General features: G+C 44.7%; 1 protein-coding gene and 2 non-coding genes across 5 annotated transcripts in view; 2 read left to right on the top strand and 1 right to left on the bottom strand.

Annotated features, from left to right (window-relative positions):
- The first annotated feature begins 505 nt into the window (after positions 1-505).
- The window catches only part of LOC114893087 (zinc finger protein 791-like), a 50088-nt gene continuing 24361 nt past the window's right edge, over positions 506-26232 (top strand). For 2 of the 3 annotated variants that reach the window (XM_029218585.1, XM_029218587.1), the window contains exons 1-2: positions 506-515; positions 4295-4339. In XM_029218585.1, the coding sequence (XP_029074418.1) occupies positions 4322-4339 (18 nt within the window). In that variant the 5' untranslated portion in view covers positions 506-515; positions 4295-4321. Of the gene's footprint in view, positions 516-4294; positions 4340-21453; positions 21615-26232 lie in introns of those variants that run through there. The other variant, XM_029218586.1, reaches the window with a different exon arrangement.
- LOC114893464 lies at positions 7739-7842 on the top strand. The gene has a single exon (XR_003792893.1). It is a non-coding gene; the product is annotated as a U6 spliceosomal RNA (small nuclear RNA).
- TRNAG-UCC lies at positions 14425-14497 on the bottom strand. The gene has a single exon. It is a non-coding gene; the product is annotated as a tRNA-Gly (tRNA).

Here is a 26232-nt window from a genome sequence, read left to right as displayed (position 1 = left end):
TCCCTGGTGGCGCAGTGGTTGAGAGTCCGCCTGCCGATGCAGGGGATGCGGGTTCGTGCCCCGGTCCGGGAAGATCCCACATGCAGCAGAGCGGCTGGGCCCGTGAGCCATAGCCGCTGAGCCTGCGCGTCTGGAGCCTGTGCTCCGCAACGGGAGAGGCCACAACAGTGAGAGGCCCACGTACCGAAAAAAAAAAAAAAAAAAGGCAAACGTCGCTGTAAGGGACAATCTCCTGCCCACCTGGAAACTGGTTCTGCTCAATCATGTGACCTCCTGACCCGTTGTCACTCAGGAGAAAGGGGGGCGGGTGCTTGCGAACTGTCCAATCAGGGGCGCAGCAGGGGAAAGTGGGTGGGCCACGCTCAGCAAACTGCGTGGACCCTCGTGGCCACGCTTTGCGTGGAATCTCGTCTGCGTTTACGTGTCTCAGGTGTGTCTGCTGCAACGTAAATACGTGCTGCACGGGCCGCGGGAGTCTATGGGAAGACGCCGGAGGAGCCCAAAGCCGGGAAATGGTGAGTGTGCTGGGCCAGGTGTCCCAGGACAGGGAGGATAGTCTGAACCGGCCGTGGCGGGACGTGGGCCTCCCGGCGCGGTAAGCTCAGGAGTCTGCGGACCCAAAATCGCAGGGGGCGCCGTTCAGACCTCATTCCCTCCGGCTGTCGCAGTGGCGGGGCTGGGTCGGCAGCCGAGACCCCGGGCGTCCTGTCCCGTCACTGCAGGCGGTGGCTTGCCTGGAGCCTCTCTGGGCAGCTCTTCGCCCACAGCCCCGCGACTCGTCTAGAATGTGTGGTGACCATGGGGAGGGTTATCAGGGGACAATCGTGATTCCGTCTCCGTGGTTCGTGCGTGGGAGGAGCTGTGGCCTGTGGGGTCCCAGTCCCTCCTTTCTCCCCAGGGGGCACTCGTTTTCTCCTGAGTTTTCCAAATGTTTGGAGAGCAGGGTCTCAAATCCAGGATCCAGACTAATTTCCAGATTAGCTCTTCTTAAAACTGGCAATAAACCCCTAAATTTCCACATCCCTCCCTCATTCCCACAGCCAACTTTTCGTCTTCAATTCAGAGCATCATTATCAACTCTTCGTTCTCCCTGGTGTATTTCAAACAGACCCAATATTTTAATTGTTTATCCTTTTTCTTTGTTTAAAAAATTATTTATTTTTGGCTGTGTTGGGTCTTCATTGCTGCACGCGGGCTTTCTCTAGTTGCGGCGAGCAGGAGCTACTCTTGGTTGTGGCACACGGGCTTCTCATTGCAGTAGCTTCTCTTGTTGCGGAGCATGGGCTCTAGGTGCATGGGCTTCAGTTGTGGCTCACAGGCTCAGTAGTTGTCACTCGCCGGCTCTAGAGCACAGGCTCAGTAGTTGTGGCGCACGGACTTAGTTGCTCCGCGGCATGTGGGATCTTCCCGGACCAGGGCTCGAACCCGTGTCCGCTGCATTGGCAGGAGGATTCTTAACCGCTGCGCCACTAGGGAAGTCCCTATCCTTTTTCTAAAGAGTGATGGGTGGCTCTTTTTTAAGGATTTATACTTGCTGTGGATATTTTCCATGAGAGGAAATCTGAGAATAACCACCAGGAACTGAAACCAACCACCTGGAACTGAAACCGTGTAACTCAGATTGGGGCTTGAACCCACGGTCTTTTAACTGAGATCTCACACCTGGTCTCAGGACTTAATGAAGCTCAGGTCCTTGATTTCTCATCGCAGAAAGAATTCAGTGAGAGACAAAGCGATAGGTAAGAAGTGGACACACTCCACAGACAGAGTGTGGGCCATCTCAGAAGGTGAGAGTGGCACCAGGGTGTGGGGGTTGGCCATTTTTATAGGGGTGGATAATTTCATAGGCTAATGAGTGGGAGGGGTATTCCAGCTATTTTGGAGAAGGGGTGGGGATTTCCAGGAATTGGGCCACCGCCCACTTTTTGACCTTTATGCTCGGCCTTGGAACTGTCATGGCACCTGTGAGTGTGTTACAGTGAGTGTATACTAAGGCTCAAGGTCTAGTGGAAGTCAACTTGTCCGCCATCTTGGACCTATTCTAATCAGTTTATGTCATGTCCTCAGGCTATGTCATTCTTTTAAAGGTTGTGCCGTGTCCCCTCCCCTTCTGTTTCAGAACTACATTGTATGAAATCCTTGTGCCCTCTCCTCGAGGATCTTTCTTGGGCACAGACATCCTATGGGTAGTCCTTTAGGTAGAGTTTCTTCTTTGGAAACGTTCCTGGGTGTTCTCTCCTGTAATCAGTTCCCCTCCCTGGGTTTGTCACCCTGGAAAGATTTATTCATGTATGTGAGCCTCAGTTATTCAAAAAATTAAAATTTATGTAAGCAGTGGAGCTTGAACGATAGCATTTTCCAAAGAGGCAAGAAATAGGTGAGTTTCAGAAAAAAGAAAATATTCTTGTATTACATTGCATTAAAAATTCTTGTTTCTTTTTTCTTCCCTCCCTGAGCGGGTGTAGTAATATCCTGAGGTCTGTTCTTTTTGTTTTGGGTTTTTTTTGGGGGGGGGGCGGGGGGTTGTTCAAATGCAATTCCAGGGCTTAGGCTTGAGGTGTTCAAGTACAGTTTTTTAAAAATTTTTATTGAAATATAGTTGATTTACAATGTGTTAGTTTCAGATGTACAGTCAAGTGATTCAGTCATATATATACATATATACGTGTATATTTATATATGAATATATGTATATATACTTTTTAGATGCTTTTCCATTACAGGTTAGTGATATTGAGTATAGTTCCCTGTGCTATACAGTAGGTCCTTGTTAGTTATCTGTTTTATATATAGTAGTGTGTATATTTTAATCCCAAACCCCTAATTTAGCCCCCCAATTATGTTTTTATAAAACAATTTCTTGCTGTGAAATAATTAATATCATTATTTTCTGAGAGTAATAGATACTTACGCGTTTTCTTGTTGAACTAGAAAAAAGCCTTACAATTTTTCCCTCCTTTCTACATAAACACTAGGTTTGTGTGCTTTTGCTAGATTCTTCAGCCACTGGGGTCATTTAAAATAGCATCGTGTGGTCCAAAGCAGTGTGACTGGGAGCAGAGGCCTGAGGTCAGTGACTCAAGGTGAGGCCCCCTTGAGGCTGCAAAGGGAAGTACTTGAAGGCCCAGCTGGTTCTTCCTGGAGAGCCCAGCAGGTGTCCTACCTGCTCATACCCACCATGGAAGGAGCCTTTAAGCTGAGAGAAGCTACAGAGCCCTGGAAAGCTGGGGATAACAACTGCACATGGCAGAAAGGGTTTGGGGGGAGATGGGATGGTGATGCCCCTTTTGAGGTTGTAACCGTGGTTCCCGCGGGTCTGTTTCTAGGTATAGGCTGGAGTTGTTGGGTTTTTTTTTTTTAATATAAATTTATTTATTTATTTTTTGGCTGAGTTGGGTCTTTGTTGCTGCGTGTGGTCTTTCTCTAGTTGCTGCAAGCAGGGGCTACTCTTCGTTGTGGTGCACGGGCTTCTCATTGCGGTGGCTTCTCTTGTTGTGGAGCACGGGCTCTAGGCATGTGGGCTTCAGTAGTTGTGGCTTGCGGGCTCTAGAGTGCAGGCTCAGTAGTTGTGGCGCATGGGCTTAGTTGCTCCACGGCATGTGGGATCTTCCCGGGCCAGGGCTCAAACCCTTGTCCCCTGCATTGGCAGGTGGTTTCTTAACCACTGCGCCACCAGGGAAGCCCTAGGTTGGAGTTTTACATCCACAGTGTAGCTGCACTCAGAGTGTAATTTGTTTACATTGAGAAAGTCTGTGACAGGAGTTCTGTGTCCTGGGTTAGGGGTCATGAATTTGGGAGTTCTTTTGGGTCAGAATCTTAAATTGAATTCTACTGAGAGTTTTCTCACTGTGGGAATGGAAGCCTGAAAAAGGGAGTGGTTCCATTATTCCCCAGGGAGAGGAGGGCGTGTGGCGCTCCCAGAGTCCATCCCTGTGGCTGCTCAGGTGCCCCCACCCTCCTTCACCAGGGACTGACCTGGTCCAGCGGTTCTATCTCAACCAGGAGAGGCTAGTGGGTGTTAAACTTTCAAAGAGGCTCCTTCTGTCCTGTGAGACGCTGACTGCTTATCTGTGCTGATTCCAATATTTGTGTCTCTTTCCTCTGGATTCTTTTATCCATTGAATAGTGCAGCCCTTTGGCTGTAGTTTCCCTTAGCACTTTGTAATTAATTCCCTGTGTGGGAAATAACATTTTTAGTTTCTTGGGCTTAAAGAAAAATCTCAGTTGATTGAGAGGTATGATGTCGGTAAGGCAAGAAAATTGTGGAACTAAATAGAATTTTTGTTCCTTTTAGGGAAGAGAACCTCAAGATGTGAGATGAATGTGTTTACGTTTTCAGGTATGTGTTTCATTTTACATCAGTGTTTGTGCATGTCCTTAGAGAATATTGAAATTTAAAAGGCAGGGAACTCCCTGGCAGTCCAGTGGTTAGGACTCGTGGCTTTCACTGCTGGTTCAATCCCTGGTCAAGGAAATAAGATCCTGCAACACGTGCAGCACAGCCAAGAAAAAAAAAAAGCTAAAGCAATTGATGTGAGGACAGCTAATCAAAGCTTACATACATCTTTGAAAATTCCACTGCATTTAAAGAACTAAACCCAAACCCCTGTTGCATTATAATGTTATATTGATTTCTGAAAATACCACCCTCCCCCATGTGAGATATAGGGAAGGGACAAACTAGGATACACCTTGTCATTTTAGTTAGCAAGGGATTTGAAAATTATGGTTTATACTTTTGTAACCATTAGTGTTCAAAGGAATTAGATCTTAACAATAGTTTCCTATGTACAAAAGTTAAAATTAAAGAAAGACTATTAAATAGTAACACGGGGTGTATATACTTTGCTTATTTTCAAGAAACCTGTGCGATACAAAAGCCTAACTTAAGCAAAGTCACTGCCCACCTATCCTGGTACCCTCCAGCATTGTTACTCCAGCCACTGCAAATACACAGTTTTAATCATTTCTTGAGCTTCTTGTTAATGTTTCTTTATATAAAAACAAGCCATTGTGAATTCATATTTTTCATACCCAAGTTTGTCCTTATAATGAGTAGTCAGACTGCACATTTTTGAAACTTGATTAAAGTATATTTGGTATACAATGTTGTGTTAATTTTTGCTGTACAGCAAAGTGATTCAGTTATACATACATACATTCTTTTTCATATTCTTTTCCATTACGGTTTATCACAGGATATTGAATATAGTTCCCTGTGTTACACAGTAGGACCTTGTTGTTTATCCATTCTATATATCACAGTTTGCATCTGCTCATCCCACATTCCCAGTCCTTCCCTCCCCCCGCCCCCCTCCCCCTTGGCAACCACAAGTCTGTTCTCTGTGTTTGTACAGACTCCACGTTTTTTGATGTTTACCGACAGCTTACGCCTCCCTTCTCTCTTCCCCTTGTGTCCACGCCCGGAAAAGCCGATAACAAAGTCTGTAGTCCTCTGGCATTAGTTTCACATTCCAGCCACACAAGCCCCTGTCTGTGTGCAGAACTCTTATCCTGGCCCAACCCCTGACAAAGATTCTTTGCTTGACCAGAGAATCGTTGGTTCTGACCCTAAACCTTCTCCTGGGCCTATCTGTGTAGTTCCTCGTGAGATCCAGTTTTACCAGAAACCCTGCTGCGTCAGTTACACCGAATTCCCCAGCTGCCCATGTCTGATTGCCTTCTGTATCTGATTGGGTTCCTACACTCCCACCATTGCTCAGGTGATGTGTGATCACCCTGGCCTGACTTCAGTAAGAATCCTGTTAGGTCAGTTTATCCAGACCCACCAATCCCTGGTTTTTCTTTTAGTAATTTTCCATCCACTGACGCCCCCCACCCTGCTCTCTGGCCATGAATTCCCACTTCCACGTGCTGTATTCAGAGTTGAGCCTAGTCTCATTTCCCCCTGGCTGTGAAATCCCATCGCAGTGGTCTCTGTACCTGTCCCAGGGGTTCTGGATAAAATCTGCTTTACCTCTTTGACAAGTGTCACTGAATATTTTTCCTTTAACATCCCCCAGCCATGATAAAAATCCAGGCCAGGCTCCTTTCCTTGCTTTCTGAAGCCTTCTCAGAGCTGCTTGAGAGGCCAGCCCTGCCCTCCCCCCAAGAGCACAATTACGTGGGTCATAGACCTTTTTTTTTGGCCCCACCGGGTGGCATGCGGGATCCTAGTTCCCTGACCAGGGATCGAACCTATGCCCCCTGCATTGGGAGAGCGGAGCCTTAACCACTGGACCACCAGGGAAGTCCCGGTCATAGGCTTTTTCCTACCCTGAGTGTGTGTGTGTTTGCATGACACACCAGCATCAGTCTCAACATGGAAATCACACCTCTGCCGGTGGCAAGAACAGTTGGTGTGGTGAGCAGCCTGGCCAGACATGACCACCACCCGTGGGTCTGTCTTCTCTTGCTCTGACTCGCTCACCCGCTGTGTTGTCTTATGGCAGCCGGGGCTGTGGGCTGCTAGGTGCCAGGGACCTCGTGCTGTGAGCTGTGCTGCCTGTGTTGCATTGCTGACCATACCAAGCCTCAGTTTTAGATTCAGCAGACGAGAGTTGGCAGTTTCAAGAATTCCTAGGCTTTGGGGAGCAGCAGTATGGGATTGGCGCCCTCCTTGTATTAGTCCTGGGTTGATATCTTTGCCAGGATTTATCTGTGTGTTAGAATGAAGCTGTGACAGAGGCAGGCTTGGCCTCGACACACCCCAGTGAGGGTGAGAGAGAGAGAGAGACTATGCCCTGTGCAAGAGGTGGCTCCATTGAGTGTTGCTCTTGAAAGAACAGTCATTTAAAAAGACAGAAAAAGAGAAGAGAGGGGGAAAGACAGCCAATATATGGCAGGCTGAATCCGCCCTCCTAATACCAGGGGGCACACCAGGACCCCTAAGTACCTCTGCTGCTGCCCCTGTCTCTACTGCAACAAAGCTCCTGACCGTCAGAGTTACAGGGGGCAACACCCATGGCATCCTTGTGGCACAGCCAAGGGATTAGTTCAAACTGACCTAAACCTGGGGTCCTTAAACCCTATAAAGCAACCTGTTGTCCTGGAGGAGACCCCTATTCCTCATGGCATTAATGTGAGGCCCTCTGGAGGGAAAAATTTTATAAATACCAGGGTAGAGAGGTCACCCTCTCCCCCGAAGTATATACAGTGACTGAAAAACTAAAACAGGGAAGGACAGGAGAGAGGAAATAAGTGAAAAAATACTGAAACAAAGGTCCACAATTTAACCCAACTGGAAATCTAAAATATAGTAAAAGAATTTACACAACAGAAAAGATAAAGGGGCACTGTTTGGTTTCTGGGGCCTCTACAACATAGTTTCTGAATTAATTTTGTCATCTGCTATATTGCATTGATTCACAAACCTTCATGCAAATAATACTGGGTCTCAGGCTTCCCTGGTGGCGCAGTGGTTGAGAGTCCGCCTGCCGATGCAGGGGATACAGGTTCGTGCCCCCATCCAGGAAGATCCCACGTGCCGCGGAGAGGCTGGGCCCGTGAGCCATGGCCGCTGAGTCTGCGCGTCCGGAGCCTGTGCTCCACAATGGGAGAGGCCACAACAGTAAGAGGCCTGCGTATCGCAAAAAATAATAATAATAATACTGGGTCTCACGGTACAGTTATATTAGGATCCCACTAAACTTAAGGTAAGATAATCTCTAAGATTATCTAAGATGATCTAAGATTCCCAATAATCTTAGAGGAGTTACTGAATATAAAATAGGGGACAGTGCTCGCTTCAGCAGCACATATACTAAAATTGGAATGATACAGAGACTAACATGGCCCCTGCGCAGGGATGACACGCAAATTCGTGAAGCTTTCCATATTTAAAAAAAAAAATTATCAAAGCTATAAGACCCACCGATAGACAGTAAACTTTACTATGTTAATAAAAACTACATGTGCTATATCGCACATTTTAAAAATATTTTGATAACTGTATTTCTACATAATTTGTTTCCTTTATAATTCTATGTATTTTTTGCAATAAAAACATTATTCCAAAAATATAAATATAAAAAAAAATAAAATAGGAGACAAATAAGCATGTCTCACCTTAACCATCAGCCAACTTGCCTAAAGACCCCATGGTCATAGGATTCATTTGTCCTAAAGTATCCTATAGTGAACAGGAAAGCTCTGAACTAATGATTCACAAATTAAAATTAAATAATTTTTTAAAATAAATTTATTTATTTTTGACTGCTTTGGGGCTTCGTTGCTGCACGTGGGCTTTCTCTAGTTGCAGCAAGTGGGGACTGCTCTTCATTGTGGTGTGCGGGCTTCTCATTGCAGTGGCTTCTCTCATTGTGGAGCACAGGCTCTAGGCACATGGGCTTTGGTAGTTGTGGCACACGGACTCAGTAGTTGTGCCACGCTGGCTCAGTACTTGTGGCTCGCAGGCTCTAGAACGCAGGCTCAGTAGTTGTGTGCATGGGCTTAGTTGCTCCACGGCATGTGGGATCTTCTTGGACCAGGGCTTGAACCCGTGTCCCCTGCATTGGCAGGCAGATTCTTAACCACTGCGCCACCAGGGAAGTCCTTAAATAATGTTTTTGTCAATTCCAAATTGGCTTGACAAAATGGGACCCCACAGATTTATCCCCCAGGTGAATAATATGTGCCAAAGTAAATTAAACAGGGCTTTGAAGGATTGAAAACCATTACAAAAAATTATTTTGTGAAGAGGTGATTACTTGCAGTGCTTCTCCTTTACACAGCTGAATTTGGCCTGTTCTAAAACATGAAAAGAAGGAATAGCACTTGGTACAACCACTGTGGAAAACATTATGGAGGTTCCTTAAAAAACTAAAAGTAGGGCTTCCCTGGTGGCGCAGTGGTTGAGAGTCCGCCTGCCGATGCAGGGGACGCGGGTTCGTGCCCCGGTCCGGGAAGATCCCACATGCCGCGGAGCAGCTGGGCCCGTGAGCCATGGCCGCTGAGCCTGCGCGTCCGGAGCCTGTGCTCCGCAACGGGAGAGGCCACAACGGTGAGAGGCCTGCATACCGCAAGAAAAAAAAAAAAAAAAACTAAAAGTAGAACTAACATATGATCCAGCAACCCCATTCCTGGGCACATATCTGGAGAAAATCATAATTCAGAAAGATACGTGCATCCCAGTGTTCATTGCAGCACTATTTACAGTAGCCAAGCCATGGAAGCAATCTAAATGTCTATCAACAGAGGAATGGGTAAAGAAGATGTGGTACATATATACAATGGAATATTGCTTAGCCATAAAAAAAGAATGAAGTAATGCCATTTGCAGCAACATGCATGGACCTAGAGATTATCATACTAAGTGAAGTAAGTCAGACAGAGAAAGACAAATGTCATTATTTTAAAAAATGATACAAATGGAATCTAATTTTTAAAAAAATGATACAAATGAACTTATTTACCAAACAGAAACAGACTTACAGATATTGAAAGCAAATTTACGTTTACCAAAGGGGAAACGTTGGGGGGGAGGGATAAATCTGGAGCTTGGGATTTATATACACTTCTGTATGTAAGACAGATAACCAACAAGGACCTACTGTAGAGCACAGGGAACTCTACTCAATATTGTGTGATAACCTATATGAGAAAAGAATCTGAAAAAGAATGAATATATCATATGTATAATTGAATCACCTTGCTATACACCTGAAACTAACACAACGTTGTAAATCAACTATACTCCAGTAAAATTTTAAAAAAAAGGAATGAATGACACCTCACAGTGGATTACCTTGAGTTTGTGGTCCCACCACACAAACCCCTGTACCCAGTCCCCAACATTGTGGAAATTACTGACTCTGTCCAGTCAGCAGCTGGTAAATATCGTGCTCTCACAGATTTGGTTAAGTCTGTTGTGTTCAGTGCCTGTTTCAACAGTCTCTCAGCTTCAGTTGGCCTTCACCTCTTAAGGGATGTGATGCACTTTTAACTGGTTAACCTTAGGGAACTTGAACACCATTGTCACTGCACACAGTCTCTGCAGGCAGGATGTGAGCTGTATCGACCTTGCTCTGGGAGCACAGGTATGACATTACATTAATGACATTCTCCTCTGAGGAAGTTCATTTGGGGACATACAGATACTGAAAAAAAGGAGCTCCTGGCAAGTGGATGGGTCATTAGCCCATCCATTAATAAGGCCCTGACACTGGTTAAATTCTTAAGAATTACATGGTAAACAAGGGGCTGTTCCCTCCCTGACACCATGAAGAAATAGCTGTTGTCCCTCTTAGCACTCACAGCATCCCCTAGGTTGTTTTGGTGTTTGGAAGGCAACATATTCTTTCCTTACAAACTTTACTTCTATGCAAGAAACTCCCCTCCTTGGCCCACACTTTATGACATTAGAGCTGTAATTACCACCAGGTACTGAGCTCTCCTGAAAACAGGATCTCCCAGGACCTGAGCATGTGACCCTCCACCCTGAAAACAGCCCCCCGTGAGCTCAGCATGTCTACTGAGATTTGAGACATGACGGCAGAGTGCAACCTGAGCCCTCTGGCACAGCCTGCCTGCAGGAGGGGACACCCACCCCCTCAGTCCCTTTCTAGATGCCACAGTTCTGGAAGAGGTCTCTTCACCATTCACTATGTTACCTATAGGTTTGTCATGTATGGTTTTTATTATGTTGAGGTATATTCGTTCTATACCTAAGTTGCTTAGAGCTTTTATCACGAAAGGATGTTAAATTTTGTCAAATGCTTTTTCTGCGTCTGTTGAGGTGATCATATAATTTTTTCCCTTTATTTAGTTAATTTGGTGTAACACATTTATTGATTTGCGTATGTGGAACCATCCTTGCATCCCAGGGATAAATCCAACTTGATCATGTTGTATAAGCCTTCTAATGTGCTGTGAATTTGGTTTCTTTTATTTTGTAGAGGATTTTTACATCTATGTTCATCAGGGGTATTGGCTTGTTATTTTCTATTCTTGTAGTGTCCTTGTCTGGCTTTGGTATCAGTGATGCTGGCCTCATAAAATGAGTTTGGAAGTGTTCCCTTCTCTCCAAGTTGTTGCAAGAGTTTGAGAAGAATTGGTATGAATTCTTCTTTAAATCTTTGGTATAATTCAGCAGTGAAGCCATGTGGTCCTGGACTTTTCTTTGTTGGGAGGCTTTTGATTACTGATTCAACCACCTTACTCCTTATTTAGCGGTTCAGATTTTCTGTTTTTGTGATCCAGTCACAGTAGGTTGTATGTTTATAAGAATTTATCTAATATCTCTACATCAGGGATCCCCAACCCCCGGGCCACGAACTGATATGGGTCCGTGGCCTGTTAGGAACCGGGCCACACAGCAGGAGGTGAGCGGCAGGCAAGCGAGCGAAGCTCCATCTGTATTTACAGCTGCTCCCCATCGCTCACATTACTGCCTGAGCTCTGCCTCCTGTCAGCATTATGGTGAGTTGTATAATTATTTCATTATGTATTACAATGTAATAATAATAGAAATAAAGTGCACAATAAATGTAATGCGCTTGAATCATCCTGAAACCATCCCCCCCCTGCCCCCAGCCCATGGAAAAATTGTCTTCCATGAAACCGGTCCCTGGTGCCAAAAAGGGTGGGAACCGCTGCTCTAGGTTATCCAATTTATTAGCATATAACTGTTCATAGTAATTTTTTATGATCCCTTATATTCCTGTTGTACCCCATATAATTTATCCTGTTTCATTTCTGATTTTATTAATTTGAATCTTTTCTTGTTTTTCTTAGTCTAGCTAATTGTTTGTCTTTTCAAACAACCAATTCTTAGTTACTTTGACTAGTTTTATACTTTCATGTGTTTTCACGTTACTAATTAGCATCCTTTCATTTCAGTTTGAGGAAATCCCTATAGCATTTCTTGTAAAGCAGGTGTAGTGGTGGTGAACTCCTTCAGCTTTTGTTTGTTTGCGAAGTCTTTGTTTCCTTCATTTCTGAAGGACGGCTTTGGTGAGTAAAGCTTTCTCAGTTGGCAGTTTCTTTCTTTCAGCTCTTTGCATATGTCATGCCACTCTCTTATGGCCTCACGGTTTCTGCTGAGAAATTTGTTGATAGTCTATTGGGGTTCCCTTTATGTGATGTATCACTTTCCTCCTGTTACTTTCAAAATTCTCTTTCTTTGATTTTTAATAATTCGACTATAATGCATCTTTATGAAGTCTTCTTTGGGTTTAACCTGTTTAGGGATATTTGAGCTTTAGGTACCTGGATGTCCATATCTTTCCCATTATTTGGGAAGTTTCCAGTCATCATTTCTTTAAATAGGCTTTCTACCCTTCTCCTTATAGACATTCCATATGCGTATATTATTTCTTTTGCTGGTGTCCCCTAATTCCCATAAGCTTTCTTCATTCCTTTTCATCCTTTTTTCTTCCTCTTTTCTCCTCTAACTGAATAATTTCAAATGAACAGTCTTCAAGTTCACAGATTCTTTCATCTGATTGATCAAGTCAGTTCTCGAAGCTGTATTTCATTTTTCAATTCATTTATTGTATTCTTCAGCACCAGAATTTCTGTTTGGTTCTTTGTGATTTCTATCTATCGGTCGAACATCTCCTTTTGTTCATGTATTGTTTATTTTGCTGAGTTGACTGTATGTATTCTTGTGAAGCTCCCTGTGCCTCCTTTGAACAATTATCTTAAATTCTTCATTAGGCAATTTCTAGACCTCCATTTCTGTGGAATAGGTTACCAGAAAGTTATTGAGTTTCCTTGTTGTCATTTTTCTGTGTGTGTGTGTGTGTGTGTGTTTGTGTTTGTGTGTTCATTCCTTGAGGTTTTGCATTGCTGTGTTCACATGTGAAGGAGCAGTCAATTCCTCCACTGACTGGTTTTGGGAAAGAAACACTTTTCACCAGTCAGCCCAGCTGGGAATTCTGTGATTCTGTCAGACCTTATCTATGAATGCACCCGCCTCACACCTCTTGTTCCCTCTTTAGCAGGAATTCTTAAGATTGTATGCCTTCGTTTGTTTTTTTGTTTTTCTTGTCTGCACCCCTCGGCATACAGGATCTTAGTTCCCCAGCCAGGGATTGAACCTGTGCCCCCTGCAGTGGAAGCGTGGAGTCCTAACCACTGGATCACTAGGGAATTCCCTGTATGCCTTCTTTTGATCCCTCACAACCATGCGGGGTACTGAGAGCCTCCCATTTGTTTTCCTGAGATGTAGTCCCCTGAAATGCTTGTCTTCTTCCAGTCCCACTGAGTTGAGCCATCTGAATGCATGTGCTTACAAGACAGGGGAGAGGCTTTCCCTCGCTGTCTGGAGTACATACATGGAGCTGGCTATGGATGGGGTGGGAGGGTGGGGGAGTCAGGTGTGCAGAGCATTGGGTGTGCCCATGCACCAGACACTAGTGTCCGCAGACATCACATCCCAAGTGGCTGAAATGCAAGCCTCCTGATGGAGTCTGTGAGGGACTAGTAGCATCTGCAGCCATTTGTTGTGTTCTGAGCCTTGATTTCTGTGGGTCCTTGCAACTCTTCCCTGCTCCCAGCCCTCCAGCTGCCCTGACTCCCTTAGTATTCTCGGTGAGATGAGAAATCACTGAGCCTCTTGGGCAGCATCTCACACCACTCGGGAAGCCAAGTGCTCAGTCACTACACTCTCACTTTCCCATGGGAGGAATCCTGGGCCAAGGAGAACTCTTAGCATCGAGCTATGCCACCTTTGGGGAGGAGTGAGACTGTTCTTCGTACCTTTCTTGTGGTGTCTGTTCTCAGATTTTTTTGCTCCACTGGTGTGCTGGAACTTCTCCACTGGGCTCCCTGACTTCCACAAAGGTACTCTCATCCTTGACTGGTTGTCAAAATCAGTACACTGTGGGGAGATGACAGTAGAAAATTGCTCTTCCACCATCCTGCTGATGTCACTCTCTTATGGACCCAAGTGTTATTTAAAAGCGTGTTGTCTAATCTCCAAGTATTTGGGAGTTTTCCAACTATCTCTCTGTTACTGATTTCTAGATTAATACCATTGTGGTCTGCAAGCATATCTTGTATGATCTCTCTCTTTTCAAATTTAAGGCGAATTTTGTGTCCCAGAATGTGGTCTGTCTTGGTGAATGTTCCACATGATCTGGAGAAGAATGTGTATTCTGCTGTGTTTGGATGAAGTATTGCATGGATTTCAATTAAATCCACTTGTTGGATTGTGCTGTTTAATTTAACTATGTCCTTCCTGCTGGAACTCTTAATTACTGATGAGGGCATGTGAAGTCTCCAACTATAATGGTGAATTCATCTATTTCTCCTTGCCGTTCTAGTATTTTTTTCCTTGTATATTTTGCCCTGTGTTGTTATGCATGTAGACATTAAGTATTGCTATGTCCTCTTGGAAAATTGACACTTTGGGCTTTCTGTTTTGGTTTTTTTTTTTCACGGGGTGGGGGTGGGCACAGCAAGCAGCTTGTGGGATCTTAGTTCCCTGACCAGGGATTGAACCCGGGGCCACAGCAGTGGAAGTGCCGAGTCCTAACCACTGGACCACCAGGGAATTCCCGACACTTTGAACATTATGTAATGTGCCTCGTTATCAGTGTGAGTTTTCCTTGCTCTGAAGTCTGCTTTGTCTGAAATTAATATAGCTATGCCATGTCATTTGCGGCAACATGGATGGACCTAGAGATTATCATACTAAGCGAAGTACGTCAGAAAGAGAAAGACAAATACCATGATACCACTTATATGTGGAATCTAAACTATGACACAAATGAACATACTAAACAAAAACAGACTCACAGATACAGAGAACAGACTGGTTGCCAGGGGGTCGGTGGGAAGGAAGGATTGGGAGTTTGGGATTAGCAGATGCAAACTATTATATATAGGATAGATAAACAACAAGGTCCTACTGTATAGCACAGGAAACTATATTCAAAATCCTGTAATAAACCATAATGGAAAAGAATATGAAAAAGAATATATATGTATAACTGAGTCACTTTGCTGTACAGCAGAAATTAAACACAGCACTCTAAATCAACTATATACTTCAGTAAAATTAAAAGAAATATATATGTGGCTATGCCAGTTCTCTTTTGTTTAGTGTTGGCATGGTATATCCTTCTCCACCCTTTACTTTTTTTTTCTTTTTGGCTGCACCGGATCTTAGCTGTGGCATGCTTGATCTTTAGTTGCAGCATGCGGGCTCTTAGCTGCGCCACATGGGCTTCTTCGCTGCAGCATGGGATGCGGGATCTAGTTCCCTGACTAGGGATCGAACCCAGGTCCCCTGCACTCGGAGCACAGAGTCTTACCCACTGGACGACCAGAGAGGATCTTAAAGAAGGTCCTTACTTTTAATTTATCTGTGTCTTTATATCTAAACTGATTCTTGCAGACAACATATAATTGTTATTTTGTTATTCACTTGACAATTTCTGTCTTTCATTTCTTGTATTTAGACCATTGATGTTTAAGGTGATTATTGATAGAGTGGATCAATATCTACCATATTTCTACTCTTTTCTATTTGTTACCTTTGTTCTTTGTTTCTTCATTCTCTTCCACCTTTCTTCTTTCTCTACCTTTTATTGAGCATTTTATGTGGTTCCATTTTTTCTCCTCTTTTAGCTTACTATTATACATTTTTCAGTAGTTGCCCATGAGTTTGCAATATACATTTACAACTAACCTTGTCCTGTCTGAAGTAACAGTATACCATCACTTAAATGGATGTGCAGTTTTCTCATAACAGAGTATTCCAATTCCTCCTCCCTGCCCTTGTACCATTGCTATCATTCATTTCATTTAACCATAAGCTATAATTACTTGCTATAAGCTATAATTATATAGTTGCTGTTATGATTTTGAACAGTGTTTTCTGTCAGAATACATAAAAATAACAGAAATAAATCATTTTATTTTACCTTCATTTATTCCTTCTCTAACACTCTTCCTTTCTTCATCATTACCTTCTTCCTGACAAAATTGTTTTTAATGTTTATTTATTTATTTGGCTGCACTGGGTCTTAGTTGCGGCATGTGGGATCTTCATTGTGGCATGCAGGATCTTTAGTTGCAGCATGTGGGATCTAGTTCACAGACCAGGGATCGAACCCCGGGCCCCCTGCATTGGGAGCATGGAGTTCTTAACCACTGGACCCCCAGGAAAGTCCCTGACAAATTTCTTTTAACAGTTTTTGCAAAGCAGGTGTGCTGATAACAAATTCCCTTGATCTTTGTTTGTCTCAGAAAGTCTTGATTTCTCTCTCACTTTGGAAGGATAATTTTGCTTGACACAGAATTCTAGTTGGGTGGTTTTTCTTTCAGCACTTTATTTCACGAAACTCTCTTCCTGCTTACATGGTTTCTGAAAAGAAGTTTGATTTCATTCTTATCCTCGTTTTTCTATACCTAATATTTTCTCACTCTACCTTCTTTTAAGATGTTCTCTTTGTCTTTGATTTTTCTCAAGTTTGAATATGGTATTTCTAGATGTGCATTTTTCAGTTTTTAATCTCATTTCTCTGAGCTTTCTGGATCTGTGGTTTGGTGACTGTCATTAATTTTGGGAAAATCTCAGTCCCCATAAGCTTCACTTATTCTGTTCCCTTCTTTCTTCTCTTTCGTGTATTCCCATCACGTGTATGTTACACTTTTTATAATTGTCTCAAAGTTCATGGATTTCTGTTCCCTTTTTTGTTCTTTTCATCTCTTTGCATTTTAGTTTTGGAAGGTTCTCTTGACATTTCCTCAAACTCAGTGATTCTTTCCTCACATGTTTCCATTGCGTTGATGTGCCCTCACCCCCATCCTGCCGAAGGAATAATTCATTTCTGTGCTTTTGTTTTTTATTTCTTGTATTTCCCTTTTGGTTCTTAAGTGTTTCCATATTCGCGTACGTGACCTATCTGTACTTGCACGCCACCCACTATTTCTTTGGGGTTTTTTTTATTATTATTTTGGCCATGCCCTGCAGCATGTGGGATCTTAGCTCCCCGGCCAGGGATCGAACCTGCACCCCCTGCATTGGAAGCGTGGAGTCTTAATCACCAGACCACCAGGGAAGTCCCTCATCCACTATTTCTGTTCGAGTCCTTAGCATATTCATCATGGTTGCTTCAAATTTCTGGTCTGATAATTCCAGCATACCCACTACATCTGAATCAGTTTCTTTTCCTTGTCCTATTGTTATCAAATCAGGGCCCGCTGCTCGCAGCTTACAAAATCAAATTCACAAATGTTGATAGAAAGGAAAGTTGTCTTTGATTAATCAGAGTGCGGGCAATCCAGGAAGATGGTGGACCCAAAAAACCACCTCCCAAGGGCCTGCTCGGCCATGAAAGTTTTAAAGGGAAAGAGGGAAGTAATCTCAATCATTGAAATAGGGGGTCACAGTCATCACTGCCCCCCACTGCATGCAGGCTCGTTGACTTGTGATCTTCCTCCAGATGTTAATCACACAGTTTGTTCACAAGATTACTGAAAGGGAAGCTAGGGAAGAGATCTGGTCATCTGTTAATTACTTATTCTACTTACTCATTTCTACTTCTTTGAACCAACAGGCTAGGCAAGGTGTTGTGTGATGAAAAGATTTGAAAGGTGTGCTCGGGCGGGAGATGAGTAGAGCATGGGGGTGCCTGGTTTAAAAGTTAGTTACATTACAACTTTGCTAAAGTGACAAGGAAAGGGACTTCCTGCTGAGGGCAGTTTCCTGCAAAGAGCTGCTTACACTGTCTCCTGAAGGTGTGTTTTTTAAGTCTTTTCTTGTGCCTTTGAATTTTTTGTTGAATACTGGACATGATGTAGTGTGAAAAGGAACTGAGGTAAATAGACCTTACTGTGAGGCTTTTTGTTTATCTGACTAGCCTTAGGCTGTGTCGACTATTTGTTGTAGCTGTCAGGGGTAAACTATCCTCAGGTGTCCTTGCTTTGGTCTCCCATGTCACCTCTGGGGTACTGTAGAGACTTGTAAATAAGTTCTGAAACATACTGTTCTTTCCGTGTTTCCCACTGTGATGAAACAGGAGTCTGCTTGGTGTAGTGGCATGTTGTGGGTGGAGAGGAAATGTTCTAGCATCCCATGATTTGGTCTCAGTATTTTAATGAGCGTGTGTCCTTGGGCTGTGACCTTCTGTGGTATGATAAAAATGTTTGGTCTTTGTCCATAGATCTTATCAAAGATCTCCTAAGGCCCTTGGACTTTCTGAGTGATGAGAGCATCTTATGTTGTAATGAGGCAACTGCTTCCAGGCCCCTAAGATGGCTTCAGGGTATGGGTCGGTCACCAGGAAGACCAAGCTTTGATTAGAGGCTTAGAATGTTCAGCCCAGTTCCCAGCCTCTGGGGAGGAAAGAGGGACTGGAGATTGAGTTATTCACCAGTGGTCGACATGAGGGAACTCCATCGAAACCCCTAAACCTCGGGATTCAGAGAAATCTGAGTTGGTGAACACATCACCATGCTGGGAGGCTGTCATGCCAGGAGAGGGCATGGAAGCTCCCTACCCCCCGACCACCACTTTGCCCTGTGCACCCTTCACATTTGGCTATTCCTGACTTGTATCTTTTACAGTAAACTGGTAATAATAAGTAGTGCTTTTCTGATAGCTCTTCTAGCCAATTAACGAAGATGAGGTATTGTCCAGGGAGCCTCTGAATTTGTAGCGGGCCATGCAGAAATGTGTGTAACCTGCCCACTGCCCTGTTTGCAGCTGGCATCTGACATGGGGGCAGTCTTACAGGATTGAACCTGTAAACTGTGGAGTCTGATGTTAACTCGGATTAGTTTGTGTTAGACTTGAATTGAATTGCAGGACACCCAGTTGGTGCTGGAGAGTTGGCATAGTTTTGGAAAACATACCAAGTATTTGCTGAGAGGTCAGGCAGAAAGGCTAGAGGGGACTCAAGTTGCCTATTTCCCACCCCTCATGCCATTTAGGCACTGGTAGAATCCCAGTTGGTTAGCCTCTAATGAAGCAGATTCTTTTGAGGACAGGACTTGTTAAGAAGAGTGGAATTTTGTGGGCATATTTCAAAATGGCTATTTTTCAGTCTCTCTGCAATTTTGGAGACAGCACTTTGCCCTGTGACCTCAGTTCTTTGATAGATATAAGAAGAGTCATTGATTTTTTCAGTTTGCTTTTTACAAAAAGTTTGTTGAGGATGGGACTGTTACCTTTTAAGCTCCTTATCTGCCAGATCAGAGGTCTCTGACTCCATCTTTTAATGTTTGACTGCTGATATGTTGGGAAAACTCAGTATTTTTCCTGAGTAGAGAAAATCCAGTTCTTCCTGCCTGTGTTTCTCCTTTACTTTTACCCAGAACACTTCACTCCTGACACTTTTGGTCACCAGATATGTGAGGGCCTTCCCCCACAATAAGTAAATTCTCTGTGACACCAGTGGGGTGTCCTACAGCTTAACTGAATCCTATCACTGTCTGCCTGGAGACTGCATCAGATTACACAGGTTAAGGGCTAAGTCCCACAAGGCAGCCACTCCTGCCCCCCAACTTCAGATGCCAATCACAAGGAGTAGGTCCCCAGGTTACTCACAACTTCTGTCTAACTTGGCTACAAATCAGGGGTTCCCACAACCCCCTCCTTGGGTTCTGTTTGCTAGAGCGGCTCACAGAACTCAGAGAAACACTTAATTTACATTTCCCAGTTTATTAAATGATATGATGAAGGATACAAGTGAAGAGCCAGATGAAGTGATACAAAGGGTGAGGTCTGGGAGGGTCCGTGTGAAGTTGGGGTGCATCACCCTCCCCGATATGGATGTGCTCACCAACCTGGAAGCTCTCCGAACCCCATACCCTTGGGATACCCTTGGGATACCCTTGGGATTTTACGGAGGTTTCCTCACATAGGCATGATTGATTATTAACTTCATTTCCAGGCCCTATTCCCTCTCTGGAGGATGAGGGTGTTGGGCTGAAAATTCCAAGCTTCTGATCATGGCTTGCTCTTTCTGGTGACCAGCCCCCACCCAGCAGCTATCCAGGAGCCCACCCAGAGTCGCTTCAGCGGAACAAGAGTTGTTCCTAGTGCCCTTATCCTTTAGGAATTTACAAGCTTTTAGGAGCTGGGTGCCAGTAACCAGGGGCAGAGACCAGTATATGTATTTTCCATTATTTGACAGTTGACGACTTTAGAGTCTTACCCCTCCTTCTTCCCTTTGTGCCCCACATCTGTACAAGGTGATAAGAAAGGCTGTGTGTGAACCTCCACCTTAGCCCAGCCCCTGACCTCAGTTTAAAAAACCCAGGCCAGGCTCCCTTCCTTGTTCTCAATCCATTTCCCACCGGCTTGAGAGGCCCGCCCTGCTCTCCCCAGAGACCTCAGTTTCAGAAGTAACTAACCCTTTCGTATATTCTTGGTAGGTGTGTGTCAGTCTCCACGACTCAACCAACGCTTGCAGTTGGGGGGGGGGCGGTGTCGAGGGTCCACCTGTCTCCGAAGGTTATAGAAAAGGTAACATGGTATATATATTGCAATACACTGCACTTATTTGCTCTATTGATAAATCCTCCAGATCTTTTCATAGCAATACCTTTTGTTTTTAAAAACTACATATGATGATGCATTTATGGAACCCATTCTTTCCCAACAGACAGTTGGCTTCTTGCTGATTTTTCTGCCAAAACCGTGAGTGAAAACTCAGATTGCCACATTATAGGACAAACTAACATACAAAAATTATGTTTGTTTCCAAACTTAATTACTGCTTGAAATTTTTATCAGCAAATATATTCAGAAAAGAATATACAAAATGTTTTGTGGCAAGATTTAGTGATAATTGAAACATCTTTGGAATCTTCATGAAGATTCATAAATGGCCTGTGGGCACTGGTGAGAGTGTCCTGACGTTCCCATCCCTCACTCATCTGGGTCCTGCCCCATACATGACGGTGATTGTGATTCTTTGTTTATCCTTCATCCCTTCGCTATCTGTCAGTTTTCACTCAGCAGTGGTCTTTCAGTTTTGCCTCCTTTGACCTTTCAACAAACAAGGAATTACACTGAAAAGGTTTTCCGGTGGTTTCTCTTTCTCAGTGTTTCACACATGCTAGTGTTTGGTTGCTAGGACTGCGGGGTTCATCCTCCCACCAGAGCCAAGTGCCCCTGAGGCCGGCGGGCTTTTAAAGTACCAAATGAGTGGGGGTAGGTAGGGATGGATGGGCGTCTCTCACAGGAAATGGTCAAAGATAAAAGTGGAGCCAGACTCATTTCATATGGTGAGGTCACTTTTAAGTCTCCGTGTCTGTGAAGAAGTGTCACAGTTCCGTGAGGGCCTCGCGGCCTTATGGGTTCAGTGCAATGTCCGTGGAGGCGACAGTTCTGGGCCCCTGCCAGGACAAGGTCGGCGCAAAGACGAGAACTCCGGCCTCCTGTCACTCAGGCACGGGAGGCGGGGCCTTGCGAACTGTCCAATCAGGGGAGTCGCTGGTTACGTACGTGTGGGCGCCAGCGGGCGATGCTCCAGTGACGTGCGTGGGTGGCGTGGACTGCTTGCTCATTCTCATTTGCTCCCGCTGCGCAGCACGTCCCCTCTCGATGCCCTTAAAGGGCTCCGGTGGCTCCGCGGCATCCTCTGTCGCTGAGACCTGCACTTGCCGCGGCAGTTGTAGGGTGGACGACAGGGAAGCCAAGAAACCGAAAAATGGTGAGTTGGGGAGCCTGGTGTTGGGAGACGGGGGCGGAGGGACCAGTTGGAACTGGCCGTTGTGGGACCCGGGCCTCCCCGCGGTCAACTCCGGACCTGCGGACCCGAGTCCACAGCCGGCGCGGCAGGCAGCGTTGGGGCTCGGCCGGCAGTCGGGACCCAGGGCGGCCTCTCCGCTCACTGCAGTGGCCGGGTCTACTCCAGATTGTGTAGTGTCCACGGGGAGGGTGATCGGGGACAATCGTGACTCAGTATCCGGGGTTCCTGCGTTGGAGGAGCTGTGGTCTTTGGGGTCCCCAGTCCCTCCTTTCTCCCCGGGGTGGGGGGACTCATTTCCCCCTCACTTTCCCAAATTTTGAGAAACATGGTCACAAATCCACGACCCTGTTCTTGTACCCTAAATCTTCCCAGGGCAGGCAGTAAATGCCTAGATTTCCAGATCTTTCCCCACGTTCCCAAACGCCATCTTCCCCTCTCCAGTGCATAGCTTCATCATTAACTATTTGTCTTCCGCGGTGCATTTAAGACTACGCAGTATTTTAATTGTATCATTTCTCCACAGAGCCATGAATGGCTCTTTTTAAAGATTCATTTTTTTGTCTGTGTATATTTTCCATGAGAAGAAATCAGAGACTAACCACCTGGAACTACATTGTATAAGTCTTGCGCTCCCCCCCCCAGGACTTTTGCTGGGCACAGACATCCTGTTTGAGCCCTTTGGGTGGAGGTTCCTCTTTGGAGACTCCTGGGTAGTCTTTTTATCATAGTTCCAGGTCAGCCTTGCCCCTCCTTGAGTTTGTGACTTTATTCACTTTAAGTCTCGGTTTTTGGTAACTGTAAATGTATTTAATCAATAGATCTTGAAAGAGAGTATAAAATATTTCCAAAGGGGAAGAAAGAGGTGAATTTCAGAAAAAATAAAACAAAATATTCTATTATACCATTCCATTAGTTAAAATTTTTCTTTTTTTTGGTCCCGTGAGTGACTGCATGTAACATTCGAGATCTGTTTTTTTCTTTTCTTCAATTATGATTATTTCCAAACAGTTCCTTGCCATGGAAATAATAATTAACTGACATTTATTTTCAGAAAGGAACAGACATTTGTGTGTCTTGTTCTTGAACTAGAAAAATGCCTTACAATTTTCTTCCTTCCTTTACACATAAATCCTGGTTTAGAATGGTTGTGCTGGATTATTCAAACACTGGGTTTGTGTCATTTAAAATATCAGTGGTGTCCAGGGCAACAACAGTGGGGAACCGAGACCTGTGGTCAGTATTTCTAAGCTAAGGCCCCCTTAAGCCTGCAAAGGGAAGTACTCAGAGGACCAGTTGTTCTTGCTGGGGAGCCTCCCCCTGTAAGTGTCCTACCTGCTTGCACCCACTGTGGAAGGAGTCTTTATAGTAAGAGAAGATACAGATCCCTGGAAAGCTGGGGATGCACCTGTGATGGTGGGTGGGGGATGGGGAGTGATGCCCTTTCTGAAGCTATAACTGATTTTCTTGGTGCCTGTTTTGAGATACAGGTTTGAGTCGCTTTTGCAGTGTACGTGCACTCAGAGTAATATGAGTACATTGAGAAAGTCTGTGAAGGTCATGTGTTCTGTCTCCTGGACAAGAGTTTATGAGTTTTGGAGTACATTTCAGTTAGAACTTTAAATTGAATCTGGCGAAGAGTTTTCTCACTTGTAAGAATTGAAGCCTGAGAAGGGAGCATTTGCATTACGTTGGAGCCTCCAGAGTTTATTTCTATGGCTGCTCAGGTGTCCTTACCCTCCATCACCAGGGACTGACACACTCTAGGGGTTGTATCCCCACAGGGGGAGTCTGGACCTCAAGCTTGGAAATCTGGGTTTCCTTCTGAACTGTAGGGAAACAGGCTGCTTATCTCACTGATTGAAATATTTGCATTTCTTTCCTTGTATATGTTTATATATTGAATATTGCAGCTCTTAACTCTAGTTTCCCTTAATGGTTTGTGATATAATTTACTGTGTGAGTGTATAATATTTATAGGTCTCAGGCTTTAAATGTATGTTGATTGAGAGACATAGTGGGAGTAAGGCCAAGAATTTTGGAACCAGAATATTTGTTCCTTTTAGGCAAGAGATCCTCAAGATATGAGATGGGTGTATTTGAGTTCTCAGATGGTTTTTACATTTGTAAGTCAGTTTTTGTATGTGCATGTCCTTAGAGAGCTTTGAAATTTTAAGTGCTGCAATATTACTGAAGCAAATGAATTCCTTTAATTGATATGAGGAAAACTATTCAAAACTTACCTAAGTCATTGAAAATCCTAGTATATTTAATGGATTAGACCCAAATTCCTAGTGCATTACACATTACTTATTTCTGAAATAACCCCCAGAGTGAGATATAAGGAGAAACTATGATGCCTCTCTTGTAATTTTAGTTAGAAGGAGATATGAAACTTTTCACTTTTTATGCTTTTTATAAGTGTTAAATGTTTAAAGGAGTAAATCTTAGCATGCTTTCCTCCATAGAAAAGTAAAAAATAAGTTAAAATTAAAAAATTAAAAGCAAGTTAATTAAAAGTAAAGGCTGTTAAATAGAAAAATATGGTTTATGCAGATTACTCAGTTAATCTTAAATAATCATGCGAAGGTTAGGAAAAGGCTGTTAAGATAAGAAGGTCTAGGGCTTCCCTGGTGGCGCAGTGGTTGAGAGTCTGCCTGCCGATGCAGGGGACACGGGTTCGTGCCCCGGTCTGGGAAGATCCCACATGCCGCGGAGCGGCTAGGCCCGTGAGCCATGGTCGCTGAGCCTGTGCTTCCGGAGCCTGTGCTCCGCAACAGGAGAGGCCACAACAGTGAGAGGCCCGCGTACCGCAAAAAAAAAAAAAAAAAGATAAGATCTAAAGTAGACTCATTCCAGAACACCCTGGCCCCTCAAGTGTTCTTGGTTCAGCCACCCCCAGTAACCAGTACTGATCATTTCTTGAGCATCTTGATTTGGTGTTTTCTTTATCAAAAAGGAAGCAATTGGAAATGCATATCTTTCTTTCTTTCTTTTTGTTTTTTGGCCACACCACACGGCTTGTGGGATCTTAGCTCCCCGACAGGGATTGAACCTGTGCCCCCCTGCAGTGGAAGCGTGAAGTCTTAACCTCTGGACTGCCAGGGAAGTCCCCAGACTCTGCATTTTTTGATGTTTGCTCACAGTTAAAGCCTCGCCAATCTGTTAAAATAACAAGAATTCAACTAAATAAATGCTAAAGGTCTTATTGGCTTTATTAAGTGATTGGTGGTGAATTGGACAGCATCGCATCTAGCAAGTAGAGAGGTGTCCAGATGGAAGGCTTAGATGGGCAGAAGGGGGAAGAGGTAAGGAAAGAGTGGATTATCTCGTCTTTCTTTGAGGGACAGAAAAAAACCTATGCGGGGACTTCCCTGGTGGTCCAGTGGTTAAGACTCAGTGCTCCCAATGCAGTGGCCCCGGGCTCAATCCCTGGTCGGGGAACTAGATCCCACATGCCACAACTAAGAGTTCACATGCCGCAACGAAGATCTGGCATGCTGCAACTAAGACCCAGTGCGGCCAAATAAATATATATTTTTTTAAAAAAGGAAAAACCTATGTGGCAGATTACCTCGTTGGTGTTGACCAGAAAATTCCAGATTGGTTAAGATGACATTCCTAGGGGAGGTCGTATTTGCAGTTAGGTTAGGTATTAAGTCTTGGTTTGGTGACATGGGCTTAGCACAAATGACGCCATTTGGGGCCTACTGTTTCTTTTTAACACCTCCCTCTTCCCCTTGTGCCCTGACCTGGACAAGCTGATGAGAAGTCTGGGTGGCCTCCCTTCTAGAGGTGGCAGGGGGTTCTAGCCACACAAGCTTCTGCCCTTGGGCAAGAATTTTTGCCTTGGTCCCACCCTCCACCCACAGTGAACACCGGGGCCAGGCTCCTTCGGGGCCAGGCTCCTTTTCTTGGTTTGTGAAGCCATTTCAGAGCTACATGAGAGGCCAGGCCCGCTCTCCCCCGAGACCTCTCTTCTGTGAGTCGTCACCCTTTTCTTATCCTCTTGGTGGGTGTGTACTACACCGGTGACAGCCTCAGCCACACCTCTGCAGGTGACCATAGCAGCTGGCACTGTGAGCGGCATGGACACACATGATTACCACCTGTCTGTCTTCTCCAGCTCTGACTCGCTCACCTGCTCTGCTGTCTGATGGCGGCCGGCGCTGTGGGCTGCTGGGTGCTGGGGAGCTCGAGCTGTGAGCTGTGCTGCCCTGTGTTGCATTGTTGACCATACCAGGACTCAGTTCTGTGTTCAGCCGAGCAGAATTGTCAGTTTTAAGAACTCCTAGGCATTTGGGAGCAGCAGTATGGGATTGGAGCTTTCCTTAAATTAGTCTTGGGCCAGTGTGTTTGCTGGGATTTAACATGTAAGGCACAGGTGGGAAAGAGAGACAATAGCCTGTGCAAGAGCTGGGCTAGTTGGGTGGTAGTTCCTGACAGCAGTTACTGGAGAGAAAAGAGAGGGGAAAAGGCAGTCATTAGATGGTGGCTGAGTCCCCACTCGTAATTCCAGAGAATTCCCCAGGACCCCTTGAGTTCTGCTGCTGCCTTTATTGCAACAGAGATCCTGACCTTC

The sequence above is a fragment of the Monodon monoceros genome, unplaced genomic scaffold (assembly GCF_005190385.1).
Source record: "Monodon monoceros isolate NGI ecotype Baffin Bay Population unplaced genomic scaffold, NGI_Narwhal_1 Super_Scaffold_12, whole genome shotgun sequence".
NCBI lineage: Eukaryota > Metazoa > Chordata > Mammalia > Artiodactyla > Monodontidae > Monodon > Monodon monoceros.
This window is presented reverse-complemented; position numbering and strand designations above follow the sequence as displayed.